Raw genomic sequence first — 27555 nt, forward strand, 5'->3', positions numbered from 1 at the left:
TTGAGTCCCTTATCAATTTGCAGCATGGACTGCAATGCAGCATATGCTGCAATCATGCTGCTTTTATGCTGGCATCATGCTGCTAGTTTCACAGCATGATTGCAGCATGTGCTGCATAGCAGCATGGTACCATGCTTCTGTACAGCATGTACTGCAACCATGCTTTAAAAATTGAGGTAATTGAATATCTGAACTCTATCATGCTGCAATCATGCTTTGTCGACTTAGTTAATTTATCATATGAATTGTATCATGCTGCAACCATGCTGCAATAACTTTGTCATTTTAGACAGGATATGTACCATGCTGCAACCATGCTGCAATAACTTTGCCAGTTTGGATATCGAATTATATCATGCTGCAATCATGCTGTGTGGACTTAGTAAATTTATCATATGAAATGCATCATGCTGCAACCATGCTGCAATAACTTTGGCATTTTAGATAGGATCTGTACCATGCTGCAACCATGCTGTATTAACTTTGCCATTTTAGATACAAACTGTACCATGCTGCAATTATGCTGTATTAACTTAGTTAATTTAATGAACTGCACCATTCTTTCATGTATTAACATGACTGTTGAAGTTGAAATGTGTATATGCTTGGCCATTCTGTATTAGCTTAAAAGGGCATTCCTTTGTTTGGACATCACAAAATTTCTGTGGGTGAAATGTAGGTCCAAGCGAGGATCCAAAATCTAGGACCAAATTTCCCAGGTACCAAGATTAACCAAAACAATTATTAATTAATAAAATAAGATACAGAAAATTAACAAAAGTTGGTATTAGATATTTTAGTATCTTTTTTTTAATTTTGAATAAAATATAGAAAATTTCCAGGTATCAATGGTGATAACAAAATAATTTTTAAAAACATGTTTGTGTTGCAGAATTTCCTTTTTATACTTGATCAGTACCACACATATTTATTTAAAATTCAATAACAATTATTTTAATTAAGTATTTCGTTTATAAGTATGTTCTTTGTTAGTATAACGGTTCACAGCTTTTAAATGTGATATTTTGTCAGCTTTCACTTGTAGTTCTATCTCAGAAGGAATTAACTTAAACATTGATGAATGTTGCAAGTTAGTACATTCGTGTGACGACTTAAAACTCATCCCTATAAAAATTTCATTCAAATTTTCAGAGTTTAGATCGTTTTTTGAAGAACCAGTATATTGACTTTTGCTTCGATTATACACTTTTTATCGGAGATAGAATCAGTCACTTTATCCAAACACTGACATAAACCAAGACGTTGCCATTTACCATGCACCAGCTTACTACCAGGTAGCCATACATGTAACATGTTCGCCAAAACAAAATCGGGGTCACTCTACCAACAGTTACACATGTGCTTGGAATAACGCTTTTAATTCAATCAAATAAGATTAAAATCACCTGCTCTTTGTCTTTGTATCGCATACTTTCTGGATATATGCGGTGTTAAGATTACATCTGATAATAGCATACGAAATCACGTCGTGTTTGACACAACATTCATCGCTATAAACTCCAATAAACATGTGTCGAACTGATGTTGTCACTCGGACGCTTCCTTGTAAAACGTATATTGAAGTTAAGCGCTGTGATGATCTCGACCTCGACATGAGTTTACTAACAACAGACGATATTCCCGTACTTTAATCTGAATTATTTGAAATCGTGAACATAAAAAGAAAACGTGCATTGGTCGGTTCCTCGTCTGAAAATACATCCATATTAAACAATAGGCGTATGACAGACGAGGCCAAAACCTCTGGTCAGATTACATGTTTATCGTTCGGTTCACCTATGACCTCGTTTGTTTACCTTGCTCCCGAGATGTGACGAGAGTGCTCCTCGAGCTCGTGCGATCTAAATGTGCACGATGCAAGTATTAAATACTGTAATATTTATCTTAAAAGTATGACACAATAGAAGTTTATGATTTAGAATAAAAAACACGCACAAGTAAAAATGAATCGTGTTAATCTCTGGCAGTAAAATATTTATCCCATGATGCAACACACACGAGTTTAGCGGGAAGTCTGATAGCCATGTTTGAATTCACCGGATGTTTATTTCCAGAAGAAAAGTATAAACAAACACGACGATAGCCTAAAAACGAAGTTTGTTTCCCGTCTTACTGAAGAAGATCGACTTACTTCAAGTTACCGACGAATGAATATCAGCTTTCTCGTTGTTTTTGACGACCGATGCATATTTTTACCGACAAACATCGTTACGAGACAGGGTAAGTTTTAATTATATAATCTTCTTCACGTTCTGACATCGTTTCACATTATACGACGATGAATTTGATATGGATCTATTCATATCAATAATACCTAATTATTTATTTTTCAGGATTTTGATGATTAATTTATCACAGATTACACGGCCGAAGGAAACGCAGTACCGATCCATGTGTTACAATCGTAAGTTTTCAATTTTATTTATTTATTATTAACGATCTTCAGCCCGACTTTAATTGCATTTTTTCCCCACTCACACAACCCTTGTTATGATTATGACGTACATACGTATTCACAAACAATGGTGAGGAAAATTTGTGTTTTGGATAATGAAACCTTTCGTGAAAGATCTTTACCTCCACATTCTTTTGAGGATCGATGTTTGCAGATTATTGCATCAAATTGAAACGATTAAATGAAATAGGTGAATTAAGATGAATTATAAGTAAGTAACATTGTTTTATGTATAGTATATTGCAGTTTCACATTGATATGAACTGATGGAGAATTCGGGAGTAGCTTGATTTAATTAATAATTAAGTCATCCTGGCAAGTTTTATTTTGTAGCTTTGTGTGCACGTGGCTGGCTTAAATTTTCTTGATAAAAAGGCTTCCAAAGCAAACATAATGAAAATGATAGCAAAGTGATCATGAAAAGTACATAAGTTAAATACATACATTATCTTCAAAAACTTGATAATTATTCTAATTTTGAAATAAAAGAATATTCTAAAAGTCTTTCTTTCTTCCAACAGAGACTGAGTCTGCATGCAGTACATTCTGGAATGAGGAACATCGCATGCATTGTGGTCCAAATTGATGGCATTGACTTAACACAAAGCAGAAAGGAATGAAGAGAAATTAAGAAGTTTATGTTTCACATTAATTAAGATTATTCGAGATATGTTATCTGTCGAGGTATACAACATTTCCTTTCATAATAAAAGTGTAAACATTAATATATATACAAAAAAAAATCATGTATATAATCTAAAAATCCTTGTTAGTTATTTGTTGTACTAGCAAAAAATATAATAGTCGTCTCAAGCTTGGTTGTATTGAAATCCTCGGGGACAGTGACAGAGATATATCACTACAGTACGTGCTACATCAAACAACACACCATTGTTCAAATTGTCAATCAACATTTCATTTAGTCAGTATTTAGAATTGATTCCAACATTATGATAATCTTTTCACAGTTTATTAGAAATAATGTTAAATTCGATAGAAGAAGTCTTCGACTGTTGCTTGTTTTTGTTTATTTTAAGTTCACAGACACACATGAAAACAGTTTCCAGTACATCTGGGCTACTTCGAGGAAACTACGTATACTGTCTGAAATCAGTCTTGTGCGTCGACGACAAAATGTATACATATCCTACTTTAACTCTGCTGGAAAATATTATTTTGTACTATTTTCCTACTATTTTAGAAGAAAACAACAGAATTATAAATACATACTGTAGTATGTACTGACATTGAACTTGTATATCTTGCTGACTATTTTTGTTGAAACAAACCACTTCTAGCTAGGATGAATTGATATTAGTTGTATTTGAAAATTGTACTAGAAAAAGATAGCTGTGTTGTGTATGTGATGGAAGTTTTGAGAAAAAGAATATAAGAGGCAAATAAAGTAAGTACCATGGGTAAATTAGAATTAAAATTTGTTTTGTCACATTCTCATTTCATTGATAAGTTTTAAATGTTTGAACTAGAAAAAACAGCCTGTATGAAAAGTTTTATACCATGTTAATTACCAAATAAAATGTAATACAAAAGTATTCTTCAAGTTTTTATTGCATGATTTTAATTGATTTTGTAAACCATGCTGCCATGAAGCATGATTGAAGCATGATCCCAGCATAATTTGCATAATTGAAACATGCTGGGATCATGCTGCAGACCATGCTGGGATCATGCTGCAGACCATGCTGGGATCATGCTGCAAACCATGCTGGCATCATGCTGCAGACCATGCTGGCTTCATGCTGCAGACCATGCTGGGATCATGCTGCAGACCATGCTGGGATCATGCTTCACAGACCATGCTGGGATCATGCTGCGGCCATGCTTCCTTAAAGCATAAATGCAGCATGATCCCAGCATAATTTGCATAATTGAAACATGCTGCAATCATGCTTTAACTAGTAAGAATATATAGTGAGGTAAATTAGGCACCATGCTGCAGTCATGCTTCATTCATGCTGCAATTCCATGCTGCATTCATACTGCATCTATGCTGTGATCATGCTGCAAATTCATAAGGGGTGTTTACCTGTGTCTGACTTGTTGAGTGTAGGTTATGTTTAGTTCAGTGTTTACCTGTGTCTGACTTGTTGAGTGTAGGTTATGTTTAGTTGAGTGTTTACCTGTGTCTGACTTGTTGAGTTTAGGTTATGTTTAGTTCAGTGTTTACCTGTGTCTGACTTGTTGAGTGTAGGTTATGTTTAGTTGAGTGTTTACCTGTGTCTGACTTGTTGAGTGTAGGTTATGTTTAGTTCAGTGTTTACCTGTGTCTGACTTGTTGAGTGTAGGTTATGTTTAGTTCAGTGTTTACCTGTGTCTGACTTGTTTAGTGTAGGTTTTTTTTAATTGAGTGTTTACCTGTGTCTGACTTGTTGAGTGTAGGTTATGTTTAGTTGAGTGTTTACCTGTGTCTGACTTGTTGAGTGTAGGTTATGTTTAGTTGAGTGATTACCTGTGTCTGACTTGCTTGACTGTAGGTTATGTTTAGTTGAGTGTTTACCTGTGTCTGACTTGTTGAGTGTAGGTTATGTTTAGTTCAGTGTTTACCTGTGTCTGACTTGTTGAGTGTAGGTTATGTTTAGTTCTGAATCAGTGTTTAACTGTGTCTGACTTGTTGAGTGTCATTTATGCGAGGGAGCATACTTTATTTATATTTCCAGTCAAGCAGAGGCAGTTTTCACCAGTTTTCACCAGGTTGAGGCAGTTACTGTTGTCATCGTCAATATTTTCATGAGTTTTGAAATGTTTTGTGTAATAGAAATATGAATATCATGTCAAGGCTTAGACATTCATTGATAAATAAAAAAAATCATTTAAAATATTTAACTAACATGCGGGCAAATATCTTTGTCTAAGTTGACAAAGACCATGGCTGTTGTTGAAAATTTAACCCTTTACTTGTTTTGATGTTTCAGAAATATATGATTGTTCTAGAGGAAGAGATTGTCCTGGCTCCTGACTTTCTTTCCTTCCTTGGTCAAAGTTTGGTTGTAGTGGACTCTGATGCTACACTTCTGGGGGTGTCTGCCTGGAACTACAACGGTTAGTTTAATTAAGGCAGTATGCTACCTTACACATCTCCTGAGATTAGAGTTGTCTTCCTTGAACTTTTATTAATGAGAATAATTTCTTATTTAAGAAATAATTAATGATGACTCGTGTATTGTTGCAGGATATACAACGAGGACGAGGATATTTTGCAATTAAATTAATAACAAAGGCCACAGGCCTGGGTTTATTAATTAAAATTGCAAAATATCCAAGACCGAGTTGTATATCCTCCAACAATACATGAGTCAAAGTTGATTATTTCTATTCTACCATGTACTGTTTAGTTCTGAGATCTACCTCTTTCTAATAGAAAAACGGCAAAGAAACCCCGGGAAAACCTTGTAATTTATTTCTTGAGTATTGCATTATTTTGTTGATAAAATTTATATTTCTTTACTGGCACTACGGTACTACAAATTACAATCAAGAACATCTATCATATGACATTGATTTTGAAAATTAAAAAAAAAGGGATGAAAAAAATGGCGGCCTTCGTAGGATTCGAACACGCGTCGTTTGAGAAAAGACTAACCCATTAGCCCCCTCAGCTACAATAACCGTACTATTCCAGAGTGAATATTAGATACATAACATTGTAACAGCCGTGACTCACAAGCGTGTATTATTGACGCAAGCGTGTATTATTGGAAAATAATACATGGTTTTAAACCAATCAAAACTATCGTTGCATAGCAAACATGGTAGAATTCATAGTTGTTTGTTTTGGTGAAATATTCATTCATTAATTATCAAATGATGGTATTTTAATTAGCCTCTTCTTTAATAATCAATATGGAACACATGAAGAAAGATGAGATGTTGTGACATTGGTAACTCCATTTCAAAAGAGTTTCATGTACCTGTACATGTTACTCAACCTTTTCTTTTGGTAATTACTCTCTGGTATGATCTAATTAGTAGTGCTGTGTATTAAACTGCTGTAATTAATTCTAAAAGGCAATGAAATCAAAATTGTAAGTTTCAATGGTGCTTTGATCTCAACTGAATATTAAAATATTGTAAATTATAATGTTTCACTGAACAATCTGTATTTACCATATTTATCTGCAAATAAGCCCACAGGGCTTTTTCTCCCCAGTTTGGGATTGGGCATTTTTGTCTCATTTTGGGAAGAAAAATGGTGAATCGGGAAAGAGTTTTCAGGTGTTAACTGCTAATTTTGGAATATGGCCTAAATAGGAAATAATTTCAATTGGAAATGGGGCCCTTTATCAGCTTCAAAAAGCCATTAGAAAAAGCCTTGGCCCATGTCCACAAATAAGCCCTATCTTCATTTTTTTGCAGAATCATCAATTCTAAAAATTAGGAAGCTAAAAGTGGTTCACAATTAAGCCTTCCCAGACTTCAATACTAAACTTTAACACTAGGGGAGGGGGGCTTATTTGAGGATAAATATGATTTGTCCATAAGTTGTACTTTTTGTTTTGAAGCACCGTGGTTGATTAATAAGATAAGTTATAGAATAAGAGAGTTTAGTGATTTGATTGTTTAGGTTATGACACGACTTCTGGAGACAGGACCCTTGCATATCGAGTTGAAGAGTTTCCTGGACTTGGATTCCTGCTGAAGCGAAGTGTTTACGACACTTATATGAAAAACCGCTTGTCCATCTGTTGCGTAGGAAGGTATACAAACATTTTATATCTGCCAGCCTCTTGCATTTTCCATCAAATATAATTTTTACGACTGCCTTTTGACAAAGTAAAGTACATCAACTATTGTCTAATTTAAGCTTCAAAGCCTCCATCCCATTTGAGAAAAAACAGTAAAGAATTGGCAATAACAATAGATTTTACTGATAATGAATGCCTAGCTAGGTTTAGGGTAAATAATTGTGAGTCTGACCCTTCCGATCCTTCCAGATAGCTATGAAGATCATAAGCGTTGCAAATATGATCATATTGGATTTTCAAAAAGTCACCAGATATTATCACTATATTGCATCAATAATAGTTTATTATCACAATTACAAAATTTATTGTCTAATTACAAATTAATGAACCATATCAAACTCCTTAATCAAAAATTCTCTTAATAAAGATACATTTTAAATGCAGATAATTGTAATTTAAAGTATTGACATATTTAAGTATTGACATATTTAATATGATCATCCTAATCAGTAAAGGTGTGAGGCCTGTCAGTCTCTATGCTATAATTATAGTGTACACAGCCAATAGATATACATGTAACACTATGTAGGTATGTTGAAGTTTGTGTATGTGATTCTTTATATGTGTTTTTATCACTCCTTGATATAGTGCTATACATGTACATCACAACTTTTAATGCTGCCACACAGGCCCATAGGGACCTTAGTCAGCCATAAGGCTAACACACTACCAAATGTTGCCTCCATAAAGTCAATTATGCAGTCAAACCTGCATATATAATGAAGGCCACTCAAGGGGGAAAGGTGGCCTTTATAGAAAGGTGACCTTTGTAGACAGGTGGCCATTGTAGACAGGTGGCCATTGTAGAAAGGTGGCCTTTGTAGATGGGTGGCCTTTATAGACAGCAGGCCTTTATAGAAAGGTGGCCTTTGTATAGACAGGTTGCCTTTGTAGACAGGTTGCCTTTGTAGACAGGTGGCCTTTGTAGACAGGTTGCCTTTGTAGACAGGTGGCCTTTGTAGACAGGTGGCCTTTGTAGAAAGTTTGCCTTTGTAGACAGGTGGCCTTTGTAGACAGGTGGCATTTGTAGACAGGTGGCCTTTGTATACAGGTGGCCTTTGTAGACAGGTGGCCTTTGTAGACAGGTTACCTTTGTAGACAGGTTACCTTTGTAGACAGGTGGCCATTGTAGACAGGTGGCCATTGTAGAAAGGTGGCCTTTGTAGATGGGTGGCCTTTATAGACAGCAGGCCTTTATAGAAAGGTGACCTTTGTATAGACAGGTTGCCTTTGTAGACAGGTTGCCTTTGTAGACAGGTGGCCTTTGTAGACAGGTTGCCTTTGTAGACAGGTGGCCTTTGTAGACAGGTGGCCTTTGTAGAAAGCTTGCCTTTGTAGACAGGTGGCCTTTGTAGACAGGTGGCCTTTGTAGACAGGTGGCCTTTGTAGACAGGTTACCTTTGTAGACAGGTTACCTTTGTAGACAGGTGGCCTTTGTAGACAGGTGGCCTTTGTAGATCGGTGGCCTTTATAGACAGCAGGCCTTTATAGAAAGGTGGCCTTTGTATAGACAGGTTGCCTTTGTAGACAGGTTGCCTTTGTAGACAGGTGACCTTTGTAGACAGGTGGCCTTTGTAGACAGGTTGCCTTTGTAGAAAGTTGGCCTTTGTAGACAGGTGGCCTTTGTAGACAGCAGGCCTTTATAGAAAGGTGTCTTTTGTAGACAGATGGCCTGTATGCCTTTATATAGAATGAAATGTGTTGCACCAGGAAGCTGATCAGTTGCATGGCCTTAATAGCTAGACAGGTATATGTTTTACAGACTCTGAGGTGCATGCATGACCTTTTGGTTTGACTGTATCTGCAAATTTTCTTTATTTTAGCCTCATACATTTGGTAGTACAGACTTCACTATTTGTGTAAGAACTATAAATGTGGCATATCAACTGTTTTTGGAATTTTCTTTAAAATACTTTAAAATAATCATGCATTTCTGAGTTGATGAAATAAAAGAGCAGTTAAAGCATTGATAAACTATATACTGTAGTTGGAAGAAATCCAAGCTATATTTGTTGACAATTCATGAATGTCACACCATTAATTCCCATACAAATCCATCCACTACTAGTAAACGACTAAAACTCCTTATCATTACAAATTTTTTTTTATCTTCTGCAATTCCCAGAGTTTGGGAGGACTGGGGATTAGCTGGAGATGATGTTGTTGGTGAAATCCTTATACCAGACGTTTCGCGCATTTACCGTCAGCCGTACCAAACCTGGAATACTGATGAAGATTACCTGACTGAGCTTTTCAACAAACCAAGGCTTACCAATATGTAAGTTTATGCATGTGATTAAAATACATGAATCTTTAAATGGTGAACAGTTACTGCAGGCATTAATATTTTAGTGGTAATCTTATTTTAGCGCGTTTTCACATTTAAAGCATTCTGCTAATTCATGATTGCACTAATTATTCTTTTTTTTTTATATTGTTTTCAATGGCAAGCATTTTGAGGGTGCCAATTCATTATTACACTTTAAGCATTTAAGTTTGGTTATGCAGTAAAATTTAAGTTCACAAAAATATATATGTTTATATCTCGGGCAAAGGAGTGAGAAAGGTTAGGTAATTAGATGGATGTAATTAAAGCACGCTGGCTTATCTTTATGGAGGGTTATTTTGAAAATACAAAGACTTAATGAAATGTCATATACATGGTCAAGTATAAAAAAACGCCATATATATGGTCCAGTATGAGAAACATCATATGCATGGTCAAGTATGAGAAACATCACATCATGGTCAAGAATGAAAATCCAAATACATGGTCAAGTATGAAAAATGTCACATCATGGTCAAGTATGAGAAACATCATATACATTGTCAAGTATGAGAGAGGTAATCTACATTGTCAAGTATGAGAAAGGTCATATACATGGTCAAGTATGAGAAATGTCATATACATGGTCAAGTATGAGAAATGTCATATACATGGTCAAGTATGAGAAAGGTCATATGCATGGTCAAGTATGAGAAATGTCATATACATGGTCAAGTATGAGAAAGGTAATCTACATGGTCGAGTATGAGAAACATCATATACATGGTCAAGTATGAGAAATGTCATATACATGGTCAAGTATGAGAAAGGTAATTCTACATGGTCGAGTATGAGAAACATCATATACATGGTCAAGTATGAGAAACATCATATACATGGTTGAGTATGAGAAAGGTCATATGCATGGTCAAGTATGAGAAACATCATATGCATGGTTGAGTATGAGAAACATCATATACATGGTCAAGTATGAGAAACATCATATACATGGTCAAGTATGAGAAACATCATATACATGGTTGAGTATGAGAAAGGTCATATGCATGGTCAAGTATGAGAAACATCATATACATGGTCAAGTATGAGAAACATCATATACATGGTCAAGTATGAGAAACATCATATACATGGTCAAGTATGAAAAAGGTAATCTACATGCTCGAGTATGAGAAACATCATATGCATGGTCAAGTATGAGAAATGTCATATACATTGTCAATTATGAGAAACATCATATACATGGTTGAGTATGAGAAACATCATATACATGGTTGAGTATGAGAAACATCATATACATGGTTGAGTATGAGAAACATCATATACATGGTCAAGTATAAAAATACCTATAGAATGAGTTTATGTTCGCCCACAACTAGATTTGTATCATTTGTAATGTCTTGTTCTTAGTAATGGAGCCCACCACTCCACTCCTCCTCAATACTTCATTCTGATTAGAACCTTGTCTAATTTGACCTGATGGGTACCTTGCTACTATATGTCCAAGCTATCATGTTTCAATGTTGTAGCATATAACTTTTAATGACCCCTTAAGTGTCATCACTATAATTATATGAAGCCCTGTACTATCTGACCTTTGCTGTTGTGAAGGCTTATAAATCAATCAATCTATGTTTCAGAGAGGCTGGGATGAACCTGAAGGGCTTGTCTCGCTTAATGGACAGTAGCTATGACAGCTTACTTCATAAAACAATCGAATCGGCAGGGATCATCACTGTCGATAAGCTAAAGAAATGTATCACTGGAAAAGAACAGTTGTTATATGTGCCAGCTGAAATTAAGTGAGTTTAATTTTCTTAGCAAATTATTTGTAAAATTTTGAATTTTACCCTGTTAAAGATGCATTTTGAGTAGTGAATTTGGTCATTAGTTGCTAAATCTGAGGTTTGAACAAAGGTGAGAGTTACACAATTTTAAGCTCCAAGCCTGAACAGGATGTGGCAAACATGATGTTTAAAAACTACCATGAACAACCCTTGACACCTAGCCATTCATTTCATGCTAATTTCTCAATAATTTTATATGGTTAAAGGGTACAATATTAAGGGGACATTGCCTTGATTTTTTTTATGTCAACTAATCAATATTATTACCTTTAGAAAAATCACTCATTTATTATGTCTCCGATTCGAACGAAGGGATATGTCCTGTATTTCATCATGTAGTACTGGTTCTTCTAAGAAAACAATTCTTGTCCTGGCCTTAGCTTCCAAAGCAATGATAATATCTAGACCAGACTGGCAGTATACTTGTATTACCTGAAGCCAAAGTGCAGACCTCAAGGTCGAAGGTCAAATAAGTGCTATATTTTTCAGTCACTCTTGTTTGGTGTTTAAAGATATCTTAGTGAAAATGGATGTACACCTTAATCACATACTGATTAAGTGTAATGCTGTGTCATTAGATCATTGCAACCTTGACCTCATGGTCAAAGGTCAAATAAGTGTAAGTTTTGTCCAGGCCATAGCTTCTTAAATATTGAATATATCTTGATGAAACTTGCAATTCTTGAAACCAATGTGCAATTCTTTGCTGTAAGGATGCTTAAACATTAGTTCCAAGGTCAGAATCAATAGAAAGTACTGTTTTTTCTAATCATTTCCTCTCCAGAGATAACTTTTAAACTGCCTAAAATATCTCAAAGAAAGGTTGTTTTTTTATGATCAAAATATAAAAACTTTTCAGATGCCACCAAGTTCAAGTTCTTTATTACTCTGAACTAATTAGCTCGTCAAGGTAACAATTCCAACCTATTTACCCAAACTTGTCAATTTGTTAGGGTTTTTTGTAGAAAGTAATTCCACTAATTTGTGCACACTTAGATTTGTTACATAATACCTTTTCAAAATGTATTTCTTAAATTTGCAAAACAAGGACACACTAATACAAAATGGAACTCGTCTTCAATATCATTCATGTCACATAAATGATAAACTCTTTGGTGTCGCTCAATGTTATGATAGCTGTATACCTTTTTCAATTTAAGAGTGTGTGAAGATAGTCAAATTTTACAATTTCTTTCAAACATTCAACTGATACCAGCTTTTGAAGATTATTCTGTAAACTATAACTGTTATACAGAAGTTGTTATTTTTGTATTTATTTCATTTTTCAAGTTTTTCAGCAAAGCATAATACAAAAATATAGCACATACACTCGCACATGAAATCATAATTACATCACATATATGATATCATCATCATCATCATCATCATCATCATCTTCAAGGAAAGTTGCTGTTTACCTTTATCGCTCAACTGACAAAATGCAGTGCTCTTTCATTGGATCATTGCGACCTGGAGCTCAAGGTCAAAGGTCATTTGAGTGCAAAAATTCAATGCCTTAAGTAAGGGATAAGGGAGACAGAATTGTGTTCACAAAAACAATCTCTAGTTTATTTATTGGTAATTGGGTAGTAATGGCCATACCAGCCCATCGATACAATATTGATTTAAAGCACATTGATTTCAGCAGGAAATGGCGGGTAATGGCCATAGGGGATACAGATTTAAATGGTCTTTCATTTAAAAGGACTTATATTATTGGGTTATTAATGTCATAAACAATATATATACATATGTATATATGTTTTATTTATATATGTATATGTATATTAAAAGCAGTTTAATTGCCCTTAATCTATTAAAATGTTTATGTGTGAATCAATGTGTTTTTAATTACCATATTTACTTAATGGGGTTACATCAATGTATATATGCTATACCATTGAAATACCAACTAGCGTTCATGTTATGTTTTAATGGCTTTATGGTAGCTTAATGAGAATTTAATGAAATGTTAACAGTATTTTATTTAGTGTTCCATTTTGTAGTGATATTTCATGTCCCTTGTTTCATTTTGAATGTCATTGCACAAGCATTTCTTGGGACAGTGATGAAAATCTAATTATCTTAAAGTCAGCTATCACAATTATATCTTGGATGAGATTGTTTCAAGGTGCCAAGGTCAAGGTCACAATTACTATTTATAGAAAATCGTCTAACAATCAGAAACATGAAGTAATTAATTTGGCTTAAATTCAGACACAACTAAATCATAACATTGTTTCAGATATTATGTGACTGCATGCCTTCCATTTTGTTATCATTTTAAGGTCTGACATATGTATTTTGATGATTTGAATTTTCTTTACAGATCAGTATTTGCTGTTTATTTCGAGCAGTCCGGTCCTCAAGACTATTCCCTTTTGAATCAATTATGTCATTGTTTTGGTTTATATTCCGTCAAAGGCAAAAGGCCCAGAAACCTACATAAAGGCATAATAAGGTAAATACTCATTTTTCATGCTAGTGATGCAGACCCTTTTGGCCTCTTGTTCATGATTGTGATGCGATTTCAATAACATTTACATACCCGGGTAATACTTTATAAACCAGAAAATACTTTTTAATTAATTTAATATCTTATTGTTTTTATACTCCTGCCATGAAATGGGGGACATATAGTGTTACCAATGTCCATCCCGTCCCGTCCCATCCTGTACCGTCCCAATGCAATTTATATAACTAGCTACTCTCAGGAACTGCTGAGGTTTCAGGGTGTCAAGTGGCAGCGAGGGCATTTATGTCTTACAGACATTTTCTAGTTTCTATTATCGACTGTTAAGATTGTACAAAAGACATACAAGCTATTTGCACCTTTCAAACTGGAAATTAGACATTTAATTTAGAGCCAAAAGTTTACTGTATGATATTGGTGTTTTCGACCTTCTGGGACTTGTTAGTGATAAGGGCCTGAAGTGGTGATGAAAGGAGGCACCTAAAAGCAATATTTGAAAATTTGCCAAAATCTTGATGCAACAGACTCATAATTCAATTAAGCATTGATGTCATTTTTGAAATAACTGTGTGAATCCGCGTAGCGGATTCTTACAGAAGTTTGCAAACAAAATTTGTTTCATACCCCGATGAAACTAAACAAAAATTGACATCAACTCTTAAAATTAATTTTTGAAAATGATTTTCTAATTTAAAACATGTTTTATGTACAATTTTACTGGTTTTAAATGGGATTCTTTTTCTCAATGTCAATTGTCATATTGTGACGTCACATTTTTCGCACCATTCTCGGAATTTCTTTCATAGCAGAATGAAAAGAATTTTTCGACCAATCACATTTGAGTATTTACCATGAAAACAAAGAAAAAATAATTATTAATTAATACAATGTAATAATAATTTAGAGTTTTATATACTGCTTATCTTAGCAATGTAGCAGTCTCAAATCACTTCAAAACTTATCACCCAATACCCGTGGTTAATTGTCCTTTAGCAACAAGTCAATGTCTTTCTCAACTCACTGGGGAGCATACAGCCGGAGCTGCCATTTTGGGGCTATCAGCTTAAACATACATTGACAATTCTTGCACTGTCCTATCACATACTCATTTACAGCTGAGTCGACTGGAAAACAACAGAGTAAAGTGTCTTGTTCAGTGATATACAAGGCGCCGGTACCAGACTGGAACTAACGAACCTTCGATCACATAGCTCTGTGTCCTACCACTAGGTCACTGGCCTCTTCATTTACTCTTCAGTGGCATCTTTCCCTGTAAATGTTTTGATAGTTAACTTATTTGCTACAATCCTTCCTTCATTTTTTATTCTTTTTTGTTATCAATTTAATAGTTCAAAGTCTGTTTACTTTATCAGTGATATGATTGTATTTTGGTGATTAATTTTGCACTTTTCCTGTGTCTGTGATTAACTGATATTGTTGAATAATGTATATTCATATCTGTCAATGTTGACTTTGACAGATGTTAGAACGTCCACACAACCAAGATTCAAAAGGATGTATGCAAAAATTTGACAAGACATGTGTACATGGCATAATCATTAAGACAAATATAGGCAACATTTTTTAATTTTTAGGGATAAATGATTAAATAAAACATACTGATCTGACAATTACTGGACAGAAATTGACAGCTAGCACAGCAATATATTAGACTAGAACTTAATCTATTCAATACTTCATTAATTTTGTACACATACCAGACTCTCTTGAAACCAATAAGTGAGATAATTAGAGTTCACTATATGAAATTTTGATCTTTGATTATTTTATTCACACTTTAAAAATAAGGAATTTAGATAGGATTGGTTTTTGTAGATATAATAACCTTTTAAATTACACTGCAATACATACTTATGTATATTATACTTTCATTAATGAAAAAAGAAAAGGAAATTAGATCAAAACACTTTTTAATTATTATGATACTCATTAAAATTTGAAAATGTACACTGTATATATGAGTGATATTCATAATTGTACCCACAGAATGTGACATAATTACATTGTATGACTTTTCTCTGATAATATTTGATTTGAAAATCGTTTTCAAAGTGAGTGAGTTTTAAGTAGGCGTTATATAAGTGGACTGTTCATGAAATATTAACTTTAATGTTGATTAAGGAACGGATGGAAATGGAGAATTCTTATTCTGATCAAGCAGCATCCATTTTGTAATTTGTTATAAAAGAATTTTACACATTTTATGCTAGGATTGAGATGTATCCAATGTAATCTTACCATTGCAGACACACTGTAGCTATCATCCTTCAGAGAATCATTAAAAATGATAATCAAATAAAAATAGCACTTTCTGACAATATCCTATAAAATGTAAGATTACAGATCCACAGTAAAAAGAACTCATCCCAAATTAATCACATCAAAATACGTAATAGCAATTTTTACAGTCAATCGTAATTACATTAAATTATAACATACAATTGTAATTCTGAGTCTATGGCTAGTACAATCAAAGCATTACCACAACAATGCATATAATGCCTAGGAATTATTGTTCATTATATATATACAGTCATGTGTATGAAAAGAGTATTTTTCACATTGTCCTCTTTAAAATAAAGAAGAAAGAAAGACACCAACATCAGCCTGTTTAACTTTTCAGATGCAAAATAGCATACTGTAAATCACTTAGATTTCGCAAATACAACACTACTTCATATTGTGAACTTATCTTGCAAATCCAAGGCTTTCTGAATGCAGATCTATAGGAATTACTTCAGTTATGGACTATACTGCAAGACTCCTATATCAATAACCAATAGCTTGGCTGTTATATCTAGGTGTTAGTTTTGTGAAGGATTTGATTTCATGATTGACTTTCTTTGCTATTAGTGTGAAAATAAATACTATGCGAAAAATAAGGGATAAACAGTAGAATGCCTCTTGATATCTTAAGTACGATAAAACGATGATCTACAAAGGGAGAATGGCTTTTAAAAGGTTGTTCAATTGTGGTTTGGCCAATCAGATGAAGTATTTTTCATTTTCTCTTCATTCTAATATGGTATCTTTGTACATTTTATGAAAAGGAAATATTTCAAATTTATTGTTTCCACTTTTATCTAGTAAATGGTCGCATAATTACATTTTTTAGTATCATTTAGTTACATATGTAGCGTATATCTGGACTAGATAGATTATCGGTGACCTGAGGTAGCTCACTTGGAAGAATGTCAGTCTATGGTTCTGAGGGTCCCGGGTTTGAACCACGATCTGGCCTCTGTTTCTCTTTCTCCTGTTACAAAATTAGCGAGCTTGCCAACCCTTTGTAAAGTACTGGGAGTATAGGCTTAGATAGGGGAAACCTAAGCTTGTGGTCTTCGGTAGCGAAGACTTGAAAAAAAAGGGAAGGAATGTAGAGTAACTGGGCTGGATCGATCATCGGTCCAACTGAAGGTAGCTCAGTTGGTAGAGTGTCCTTCTAGAGCTTGGAGGGTCCTGAGTTCGAATCCTCAGGTCTGGCTGCTACATTTTCTCTTTCTCCTGGACCATCCTGGGTATCTAATTATTTCCAGTTTCTCCAATGTAATATTCCTTGTATATCATATATATGTAATGTATGTGTATATAGTGCTTATATTGTTATCTTAATTAGCTCTACATTAATTTATAGACTGCTTACAAAACTATTTTTCTTTAGACCATACTTATATCTGTGTATATCGGTGTCAAACAGTCAATATTTATCCTAGTAATATCATGATAGTTGTGGGAAAATCCCAGTATGTTACAATTCCTTTGTAGTCTTGTTCAGAAATTACAAATTGATTGGCTGATCAATATTCTAACTTTGCTGGGTCCTGTACCCTTCCTCCATAATATTTGTTTGTGAGCTTATGCAATGGTGTGGCCTCCCTCGACTATCCATTCAGTGTCAACTTTTCCTTTTTCAACAACTTCTTGAGAATCTCACTAACCCAGAGGCACATTATCATGATATTGGGCCAGTAGCATGCTGGCCTTGAATGTTTGTTCAAATGGATTTGCCAAATCTGCTTTCAAGGTCACAGGGGATCAAATGTGTTAAAATCTTTTTTACAGTAACCATTTTCTATTCCAAACATCTAATCTACTGGAGCATATGTTGCATAATGTTTCGATACATGTACAACCACTTTTCCTTAAATGACCTGTGAAATAATTACTCATAAAGACTGCTTCAGAAGATGGAGTGATTGTTTAACTAAAACTAATTCCAATGTGTCTGTCATCTACAGATATGAACATGCTGAAGACATGACAATTTTCTGTGTAAAGCTTGTCCCTTGTGGATCCATGACTTTCCTCCCTTTTGTATGAATCAATGAAGAGTTCTCTTGACAAAGCAGTAAGATACAATGATCCCGCCCCACAAGGGAGAATTAAGACAGCTGAATTAGCTGTATCAGTGAGCAAACTATTTGTGGCAATAACTGCCTTGTCATTAAAACTTGGGTACACATTTAATGTCATGTCATAAAAATGTGTGTTGCACTTAATGTCTTGTCACTCAAATGTATGTAGTCCATAAAAGGAGACATTATCTCAGCCATAGGAACAGTATCACCTCTGTGGTATTGATGCAAGTGTAAGAGTTTAGCTTTTGTTGGTTGATAGATTACAATCTGAATGTTACCAGTTTTTTTTTTCAATAAGTGAACCTACATTGACCATTTTCATGCAGTAACACATGTTAACCGCTTAATGGCATGTCTGTTGTATAGTTCTACATAATTAAGTTTTCCATACCCACTTATGACTGCCATTGATCCATTCAATACATGCCTGTGTTTTAAGGAAGTAACAACACACATACTTTTCATGTGTACATGCATCATAATCAGACATGGGTTGTGTCTGACGTGAGTAATGTCAGACAAGGGTAGCGGTTATGTATTTGCCTTTCACAAGTGACAAGATGTTCATTCCTTAATTGAATATGAAAAGGTATTGGTTGAGGGGGTTCACGTACCACTGTAAGACCGTGTTCACACATCCAACTGGACCACAAAAATAAAATTGTTTTGGAAAAATTTTGAAATGAATTCTGTGGTTTGAATTGTCAAACCGAATTGACATGTTTTAATGCATTTTCTTAATATATTGAATATAATTTACAATGTGATTTTATTTTTCAGGTTTTATTTCGACAGAAGAGAAGGTATCTTAATAGGGTCATCATCACAAGAATTTTACCGACACAAACCTGCTGACCACCAGGCGCTTAAAATACAGGATATGAACCATAAAGGTTAAAGGTTTATAAGTTCATATTTATACACACTATTATAATAAATTAAACAAATTACACTTCATAACAATTACTTTCCAGAAATCTGATGTGCAATATGTTCTTATTTAAGATAAATATTAATTTTTTTGGAAGGTTTGTGTTCCATCATCATTGTTGGTGTATTGAAAGTGTATGCTTAATTTGTAAAACACATTGAGAGGAAATTATATACACATGTAATTATATTAACATTTGTTAACTTTGCTAAGAATGGTCCACAAAGGCATCAAAACTGTACCATATTTATCCGACAATAAGTCCATTCTGGTAATCAGCCCACCTCTACCAATTCTATTTCACCAAGACATTCCAACAAATGCTTACCAATTCCACTGCCACATTGAGTCAGTCTGATTGCATGTTTGCGACTTGTGCTAATTCTGGTATAAATTTGATGTACTTTTTAAAGTTGCTTTTGCAATTTGAAATAAAAATACAGTTATGATGTTTATCAACACCAAGGTATTTTGAAATTAAATCCAAGAATCTTTGGGTTGTAAATTTGAGCACTACTGCTGCTGGAGATAATACTGAACCTTTTGTTACAATTTAAGCATTGTTATACATGTATATGATGTTTTATAAAAAAATTTTTAATGAAAGTCATTTATACTGTACCAACAAACCTTATTTTGGGAGCTACATTTTATATTAACGTATAAGTGTTAGCAAGCTCGCTTCCAATATAACAATATACCAGGACCGAAAATTGGAGAAAAAAAATTCGTTTGTTTACAATTTCATTTTCGGATGATGCTTCTTATGGAAGTTTTACACCTTAATTTACCATATAAACAAACATACAATATTTTATTTGTAGAAGTTATGTACCTAGATCTAGCAAAATGTCCAGAAAAATTTAGATGGATTTACAAACATTTGCATGGACCAGATTGCTTCACAATATGTTTGCGTTTTATTAGGCAAAGTGTGTGAAATATTGGTGTACATTTTAAAATGGGCAAGAAAATAACCTAACACAACAAAGACAGTTGCAACCCCAGCAGAAATAATTTTACGGAATACCAGATATGAAATATCTAATCCTGTTACGCTTCAGTTACTTACTAGAAGTAATGCTATATTGACAAAACTTATTCCCACTCTGCTATTTCGTTTGTCAAAATTGACCACAGGAAAAAAATGTTTAGATTTTGCTATATTTCAAGTCATTGGAGAGCTATTCTGAAAAGGCACAGAACCGCCAGATATTTCCCAATGTGTGCGGAATAACCCTTTTAAGTTAGATTTGATCTACATAACAGCAGTATAAAATGAAATAAAAAATTTACATCCTAATTGGTATACAGATTGATGGAAATATTATTATGCTAAGCATTAAATTTTAAGCAATTCATACACACAGCAGAAAAAAAAGGTGTATTGGTGTATTAAATGTACGTAATTAAGATGATAATATTGTGCATTTCGTTTCATTAAAAACCACAATTTGATATTTATTTTCTACCTTTCGTAATGTTTAAATATGTCTAAGTCCCCTTTCATGGGTATCATCTACTGTTTGCCTATAACTATTCCTATACACCACTTTATCTCTGTATACACTCGGAAACCTTTTACAGCGCCATATTTTGCTATATACACGGCGATAGTCGTGATGTTTCACTGTGTTGCTTTCAGGGATGAATTTTAAACGCCATAATAGTGATGTAAGGATATTTTGCACTGGTTAATTGATCATTAATTAGACAATATATATAGACATGCCTGCCAAACTGATGTTTGTTTTTAATTAAATCTGCAGAGATAATGATCTGTCAACAGTCTGTCTGTTTTTGACCAATTAATCTGCTTTACAATTAATATATGACTTGTCTTTCAACAAACATATTTTATCGAGTTATTGCATATCATATATTTGGATGTCTAAACGAGTTGGAATAGGTCCTCACACTAGACGAGACATCCACAAAATGCCACACAAGCTGTTCCCCGCTTGTGGGTGGACTGGGAATACGTCACACAGTAATTATTTGTATGTACAAAAGAAGCCCGATTCCGATTTATTGCCGGATTGGCATACTGAAAAAAAATAATCTAAAAGTATTTGATTGGACAATCATCCAGCTGTGATTTCCTATTTTCTGAGTCTTCACCGGTAATATAGACTCGCGCAGGAATTAAATCGCAAAGAGCCACAAATTTCACAGCAATGGCGGAAACTGTTCGGTTCACCTGCCAAGTGCAGACGACATTTCTGCAAAAATACAGGCGTAATCTTAATAAATGGTTTGTTGAATAAAAATGATATGTTGGTTATGTAATTTTCATTAGTTTTCATTAAGAATAGGTTTTGCAGCAAGACAGATTCGTTATATGGGTTTTAGACACGTGAAATGGGGTCTTATATTACATGTCTGGATTCCCGAATGAATGCGAGGGAAAATATGAAATCCAGGCAGGTAACACGAAACCCTATTGCATGCATCTAAATATCTAAATAAAGAATCTAAATAGATAAAGAGATATTGTTCATGTTCAGGATTGAACTCCAGGAACCAATATAGACACAAACGTACATTCCATTATATATGTACATGTATTTCGATTTGTTTATTATGAAGATGTTTTGGTGTTTTGTAATACCTTTCAAACATTCATTTGTACCCTCGATTCTGTGAACGTACATGTTTTATCGTACTGAAGTTTTAGAGCATAACAAAATTTAAACAGAATTAAGCGATATGTTTTTAACGCAAGAACACTAAAATAAGATTTACGATAAAGTATGTATGTTTACAATATACAGTATGTTCGATCATTACTGCATGCTTTTTATGGATTCATTATTTCTGAAACAATGTTTAAGTAAACATTTTCAACCCAGTGATAGGTAGTATGATCAATCAAATGAGGATATACTGTATATCGTTTGTTTACAGACATTTTCTCTGTTTGTTAGTTGAACGGTATTTATACGTTATACTGTTGAAAGCAATGAACAATTTTGAAAAACTTCAGCGTCTGAATGGTGACGTCATTTCTTGTTGTTTGAAGCCATCGTGATTTCAGATTCAACATCATGATTGTCTATCTACTTTAAATACTGTTATACAACATATACAATCTAACATTTCTTATTTGATTTGTAACATCACATGGCTTTAGTGAAATGTGTTTCAATGTTTCCATCGCATGTTCAAGTTTCCCAATTATCTTAGGTAATTATCAGACTAAGAAATTATATGTTCTAATTGACTGAAGGCGACAAAACATGCATAATGATTTTATTATTTTGCAATTATCTTTCTGGCAAGGGAGTATTGTTCGTTGTTTCAAAACTTCCCAATTTGTTTTTCTCATATTTAACGGCCATATACTCTTGTGTGTGTAATGATTTTGAGGTAACAGGGCGGTAAGAGGTAACAGGGCGGTAAACATTGCTGGTGTATTTAAGTCACCACACTTTGCCATAATCTTGCATTTCATTTCTAATTTATTTCGACTGATTGATATTTTCTCAGCTTCAAAGACTCTTCAGTGACTCTTATTAATGGAACAAAAGTGTGTAAATTTTGATAAAAAGTTTCAGAAAATATTTCAATGCAAAGTAACGTCAAACTGTGAAGACAAATTACATGAGCGATGCTACCTTCATAGATATGTAAATATCGCGTTTGGCTGTGAATTTATGATGTATAATGGATTAACATTCAAACATGCTATTCACATGCCTGCATTTTACTTCGGATTCATACTCATGAAATAAAATGATTAAAAGGTTTAAAGGAAACAAAGAAATCCCTACTACAAAGTCTTTAAATGTTAATCACCAACCAAACGTGTACACTAATGCTTCAAACATCAACATGTCAACACTCCTGTGCCGAATGGAGCTACGTGTATGCTTTTTTCAGAATTGTTCATTGCAATTGATTATTAAGTTTAAAGAACCATCATGGTTCTTATGTGATATAGCAAAGTTTTAAATTGTTATTCATTGTTTAAATACACAGCATGACTGTTAACAAAATATATTGTAAATAATTTAAACGAAGAAGATGAATATTCACGGAATGTAGAAAATTGGTAATAATTTCCTTTTATTATTAATTTATATGTTCTTCTGTTATTTTGTTACCAATAATTAAGCTAAAAGTAACTCTTAAAAATAATTACTTTTCCATTTGATTAGTAGACCACTTCATTTCACTTTGTATTAGTAAATCTGATGAATTTTTTCTCTAGAAATATCAGATTAACTATGAAATTTTTGGTGCATTGTTGTACATATTAGGTTTTTTTTACCTTGTATTCGTGGCATAATTAAATGTGTAGCTGTTTTTGTTGTTGTTTTTTTTCCCATTTTTTTTGCGACATATTTCAACTTAACCTGTGACATTACAGTTTCAAATCTTTGGCGCACGCGTCTAATATCTTAAGAAGCTGAAAGTGTTTAATCAATTTCTGGCATGATTTGCGGTTATACTCAATATAATGCTCCCCATATCGGTTACCACCTGTCTCGTCATTAGCCTTATTGGGTCATCATTTCCCCTTTTACAATTCAACCATAATGCCATTTGCGGCACATTGCAAACACCCGTCAAATATTTGCCAAACATTTTACACGTAAGTTTTAATACTCGTAATATGATATCTGTACATATTTTAGATTTGTGTCATATCGTCTGCTTGGTGTAAAATTGCAATTTTGTCATTCAGAGTCAACAAGCTGTGAACTCGTTTTATTTTTGGCTTCTTTAATAGCAATCGTAGCGTTTTAATTTGTCAACTATTTGGAGACAGGCAAATGTGATTGTTTTACGAGTGTGAGTTTAACGAAAATGTGTTAATTATAAAATGAGTCCTTTTAGATCAAAATTGAATGACACCATTTTGGAAGTCAACGAATAATACATTCCACTTGTGAAAATGACTTTCATTTTACTTCGTGTTTTAATTGATTCGTGTATGATTGTGACATTTCATAAAATTCTTGAAGCACCAAAATCAGTATCGAATATTAATTTTAGATATGCCGTCGCATAAAAATATATGCAATGCTTAATTTTATCATTTCATTTCAATTAAGGAATGTTTACAAATTTATCAGGATTATTAAACCAAATTTATTAGTTAATTATTTGTTTTATGTATTCAATGAACTAATGATTGTTTTTAAAATATTATTAATCTGATTTGTTGTGTTAGATATAGTTAATTATGATCATTATTATATTTTTATGATCAAGGAGGAACGCAAGCTTACACTTTTTATATCCATTATATTAAGAATTAAAGTATTGTGGTATTTAGTAGTTTTTTACAAGGATAGTTCCCGTTGTTCATCTAGTAGCAATTCGCATTTTTTTCGTGGTCGGTGCATTTATTTCATTTTGAGACCTTGCTATTCTATGGATTGATCACTCGTGAAATGAGGAATCATTTTCTTCTCCTGTCAAAACGACTTTTGTTGTCAGACGCCTCTTGCTGTGTGTTATCTTGTGGGTAGTGTCCATCGCCGACACGATTCCGTTGGATATAATTTATCGATTTCGTACTCTTCTAACACTGCCGAAGAGGACTATTTATATATTTTTTCTTCTTCCTTTTTTCTTCTCTTCAATACTTGAATTAAATTGTTCGGAACATCACTTCATATACTCGTTTCCCTACAAATGCCAGTGTTGCATGCACACGCTTTTTCTGGTAGTGGAAGTACGCTCTAATATTATACATATGCAGCTACATTTGCATGTGACATACGTCAGTCATCAGGATATTCTAACATGAAATGACAGATTGTGCCGTAGTGTGAAAGATGTTGACATATTAAAATGACACGTTGGTATCAAAGCACTAACTCTGTATATTTAGGGATCGCATGCACAGTTAGGCATGTGTAGGTACAACAAGTAAAGTATTATGTCACAGGAGATGGTGAAGAACAGCGTGAACCTCCAATACATCCCGTATCAATTGTTGGATTATTAAGTTGCCAACTGGGAGGGATATATATATATATAGTTGTTTATCTTTTATATTTAAGTGTATCCCTGCTAAGCTATTCGTTTGCTTTTGTAATTTGTATTTGAATTTTTACAAACTTGATAGCTTTTTGCTTACATTATGTTGATATTGTGAGCAATGCGTTGTTGATTTGTGATAGCTGCTGTTTACCTTATGTATTTCTTAATAAAGAATACGCACCATTCTTATTTTCCATATTGTGTTAGTACTTGCTCCATTTATACTTCACATACGATCTACTGTTAAAGTATTATTACCCCTGATAATCTGTGAATTGTGTACTATTTTGAATCCAATTATGTGTAATATTTTGTGCAAATACTGGTTTTGACCAATATTTCAGGGGTATGATAAACAATATCAGTGATGTGACATGTCGATCACCCTTAAGGCTGATTGAGCATGTATATGTTGCCAGTCATTTAGTATGAAGTTTTGTTTTTGGGTGACAGATTTTACTAGTATTGACAATTAAGCATTTATAAACAAACTTTTCAGCTTTATTTCGTGCTTTTATCGTTTGAAGATTTTATTCAGATATTTCTAAACAATTCTACTCATACCTCAGGAGCTTAATTAGCCTATAGACCCACACTTATTAGTTGTTTTCTTGTTTCATAATCATATTGGATTAATAACTATTACTAGCATAGTATTTGATAATAATAAATTGGAACAAACAACGTCAACTGTGGAATAAGATTCATCAGCTTGGTATGAATGATTTATAACAAGTTTGTTTTGTACACAAATATTGAAAACATAATTCACGTGCTTTCGAAAACATTTCTTTCGTCAAGCGTAGACTACAATAGCCGAGAGTTGGTGTTCTGACAACTGAAATCAGCTCACTACCCAAAATAGGTCGAGTTAGTGAAGTCAGCTGTCAAATCCGTAGCGTGACATTTCGACTAAATGCACTTTAATACTGTAGGTAGTCAGAGGGACGGGTCAGAACACCGACACTCGGCTATTGTACGTTTTCGAAAGCTCGCAAATGAAGTTTTCGATTTCTGTTTGTGTACAAAGCAAACTTGTTATATAACACATTAACTTACTGTAATATGTGTGTGTATGTATTCGTATAACAGGGTGCATGTGTTCTAATAAAACCATTGTAAAAGTTGAGTGATTAGGTATTCTGAGACAGAGAGAGAAGTGATACGTATGTCAAACATTGTGTTAAAAGGTACAAAAGTTTTAAATGAAATACTTTATATTTCACGATGTTTAATCTTCATCTTTACGTTTAATGGATACGGGAGAAACGGTCGTTTCGTTTTGTTGTTTCCTCAGTTCTTGTTATATAACGAGTTTGCGGTAGATATTTGGCTACTACATGAATGTATTTGCTTTATCGTATTTACTATTATTTATAATGTTACATGCATATCATATTACTTTCTCATGGAATACAATGGCTTTTTATTGTAACATTCCTCTTATCGATTGGATATATCATCCCATTGATTCGTGAGAAGATTAAGACTGGTATGACGCTACGATTCTCAATAGGAAATGACGATAAAACTATAAAATAGTTGCACATGATAGAAATTAATATTTAATTGTGTACATTACATGCGAGATGTACAAAGGGTTTTGTCACCTTTGCTCATAAAAAGCTTATGTGCATGTACATTTCTAAACCTGATTAAAATCTCACTTCACATAAATTAACTTAATTTAGACTATATTTTATTGACCGCACGTAATGAGAAATTAAATGAAATTCTCAAAATGATTTTTAATAAAATTATGAAATTATATCCTGTGTTATGTTTTGTTGTTATTGTTTTCTTTGTGTGTATGGGGGGCGCATACAAGGTAAAGTTCACATGTAGATTGACATAATTTGCAAAATGTCGCTTTGATTATATGATGCAGCTTTGCGCTAAGTTCAGTTTTCTAGAAAGTATAAGTTCCATTCCAGCTTAACTTTAATACATTTTAGTATGAGCCTCACATACTAGTTTTCCTACTTTTTATGTCTATATACATTTGAGTTGTATACCATGGCTGTTTTGAAACCTCTGTAAGGATTTATAACTTCTGTAAAGTTCATTTCTTCAACACTGTAACTTTAAACTGGTTTCAAAAGCGCGCCCCTCTAGGCACAGGGCATAGCTTGCCTAATAAGAAATGAAGGTGCATCAAGCCACAATTATACATACACCAGACACGTGTCTTCAAGATTACATTGGTGGATTGAACAAAATATTATCTAAAGTGTCAAAACTAAATACATGTACATAAAAAACGTCTTATACAATATATAGCATTCAAAGTAAGAGTACTTGATTCTACCAACCCTGTGTCAAACCAAGTTTTAGCACATATATGTCTACTTGAGACCCCGCCCATCATCCCCTTAAGGTTAGTCGGGGCCAATATTTTCATAACA

General features: G+C 33.7%; 1 protein-coding gene and 1 long non-coding RNA gene across 3 annotated transcripts in view; both read left to right on the forward strand.

Moving 5' to 3' along the window:
* LOC117330712 (protein O-linked-mannose beta-1,2-N-acetylglucosaminyltransferase 1-like) overlaps positions 1-26920 on the forward strand; it is a 63562-nt gene extending 36642 nt beyond the window's left edge. For both annotated transcript variants that reach the window (XM_033889164.1, XM_033889165.1), the window contains 6 exons: positions 5410-5536; positions 7059-7191; positions 9365-9517; positions 11164-11325; positions 13700-13831; positions 19003-26920. In XM_033889164.1, the coding sequence (XP_033745055.1) occupies positions 5410-5536; positions 7059-7191; positions 9365-9517; positions 11164-11325; positions 13700-13831; positions 19003-19120 (825 nt within the window). In that variant the 3' untranslated portion in view covers positions 19121-26920. The remainder of the gene's footprint in view (positions 1-5409; positions 5537-7058; positions 7192-9364; positions 9518-11163; positions 11326-13699; positions 13832-19002) is intronic.
* On the forward strand, positions 1529-3679 carry LOC117330713. The gene is made up of 2 exons (XR_004533392.1): positions 1529-2425; positions 2998-3679. It is a non-coding gene; the product is annotated as an uncharacterized LOC117330713 (long non-coding RNA).
* Positions 26921-27555: the final 635 nt, after the last annotated feature.

This window comes from Pecten maximus, chromosome 7 (genome assembly GCF_902652985.1).
Source record: "Pecten maximus chromosome 7, xPecMax1.1, whole genome shotgun sequence".
NCBI classification, from domain to species: Eukaryota; Metazoa; Mollusca; class Bivalvia; order Pectinida; family Pectinidae; genus Pecten; species Pecten maximus.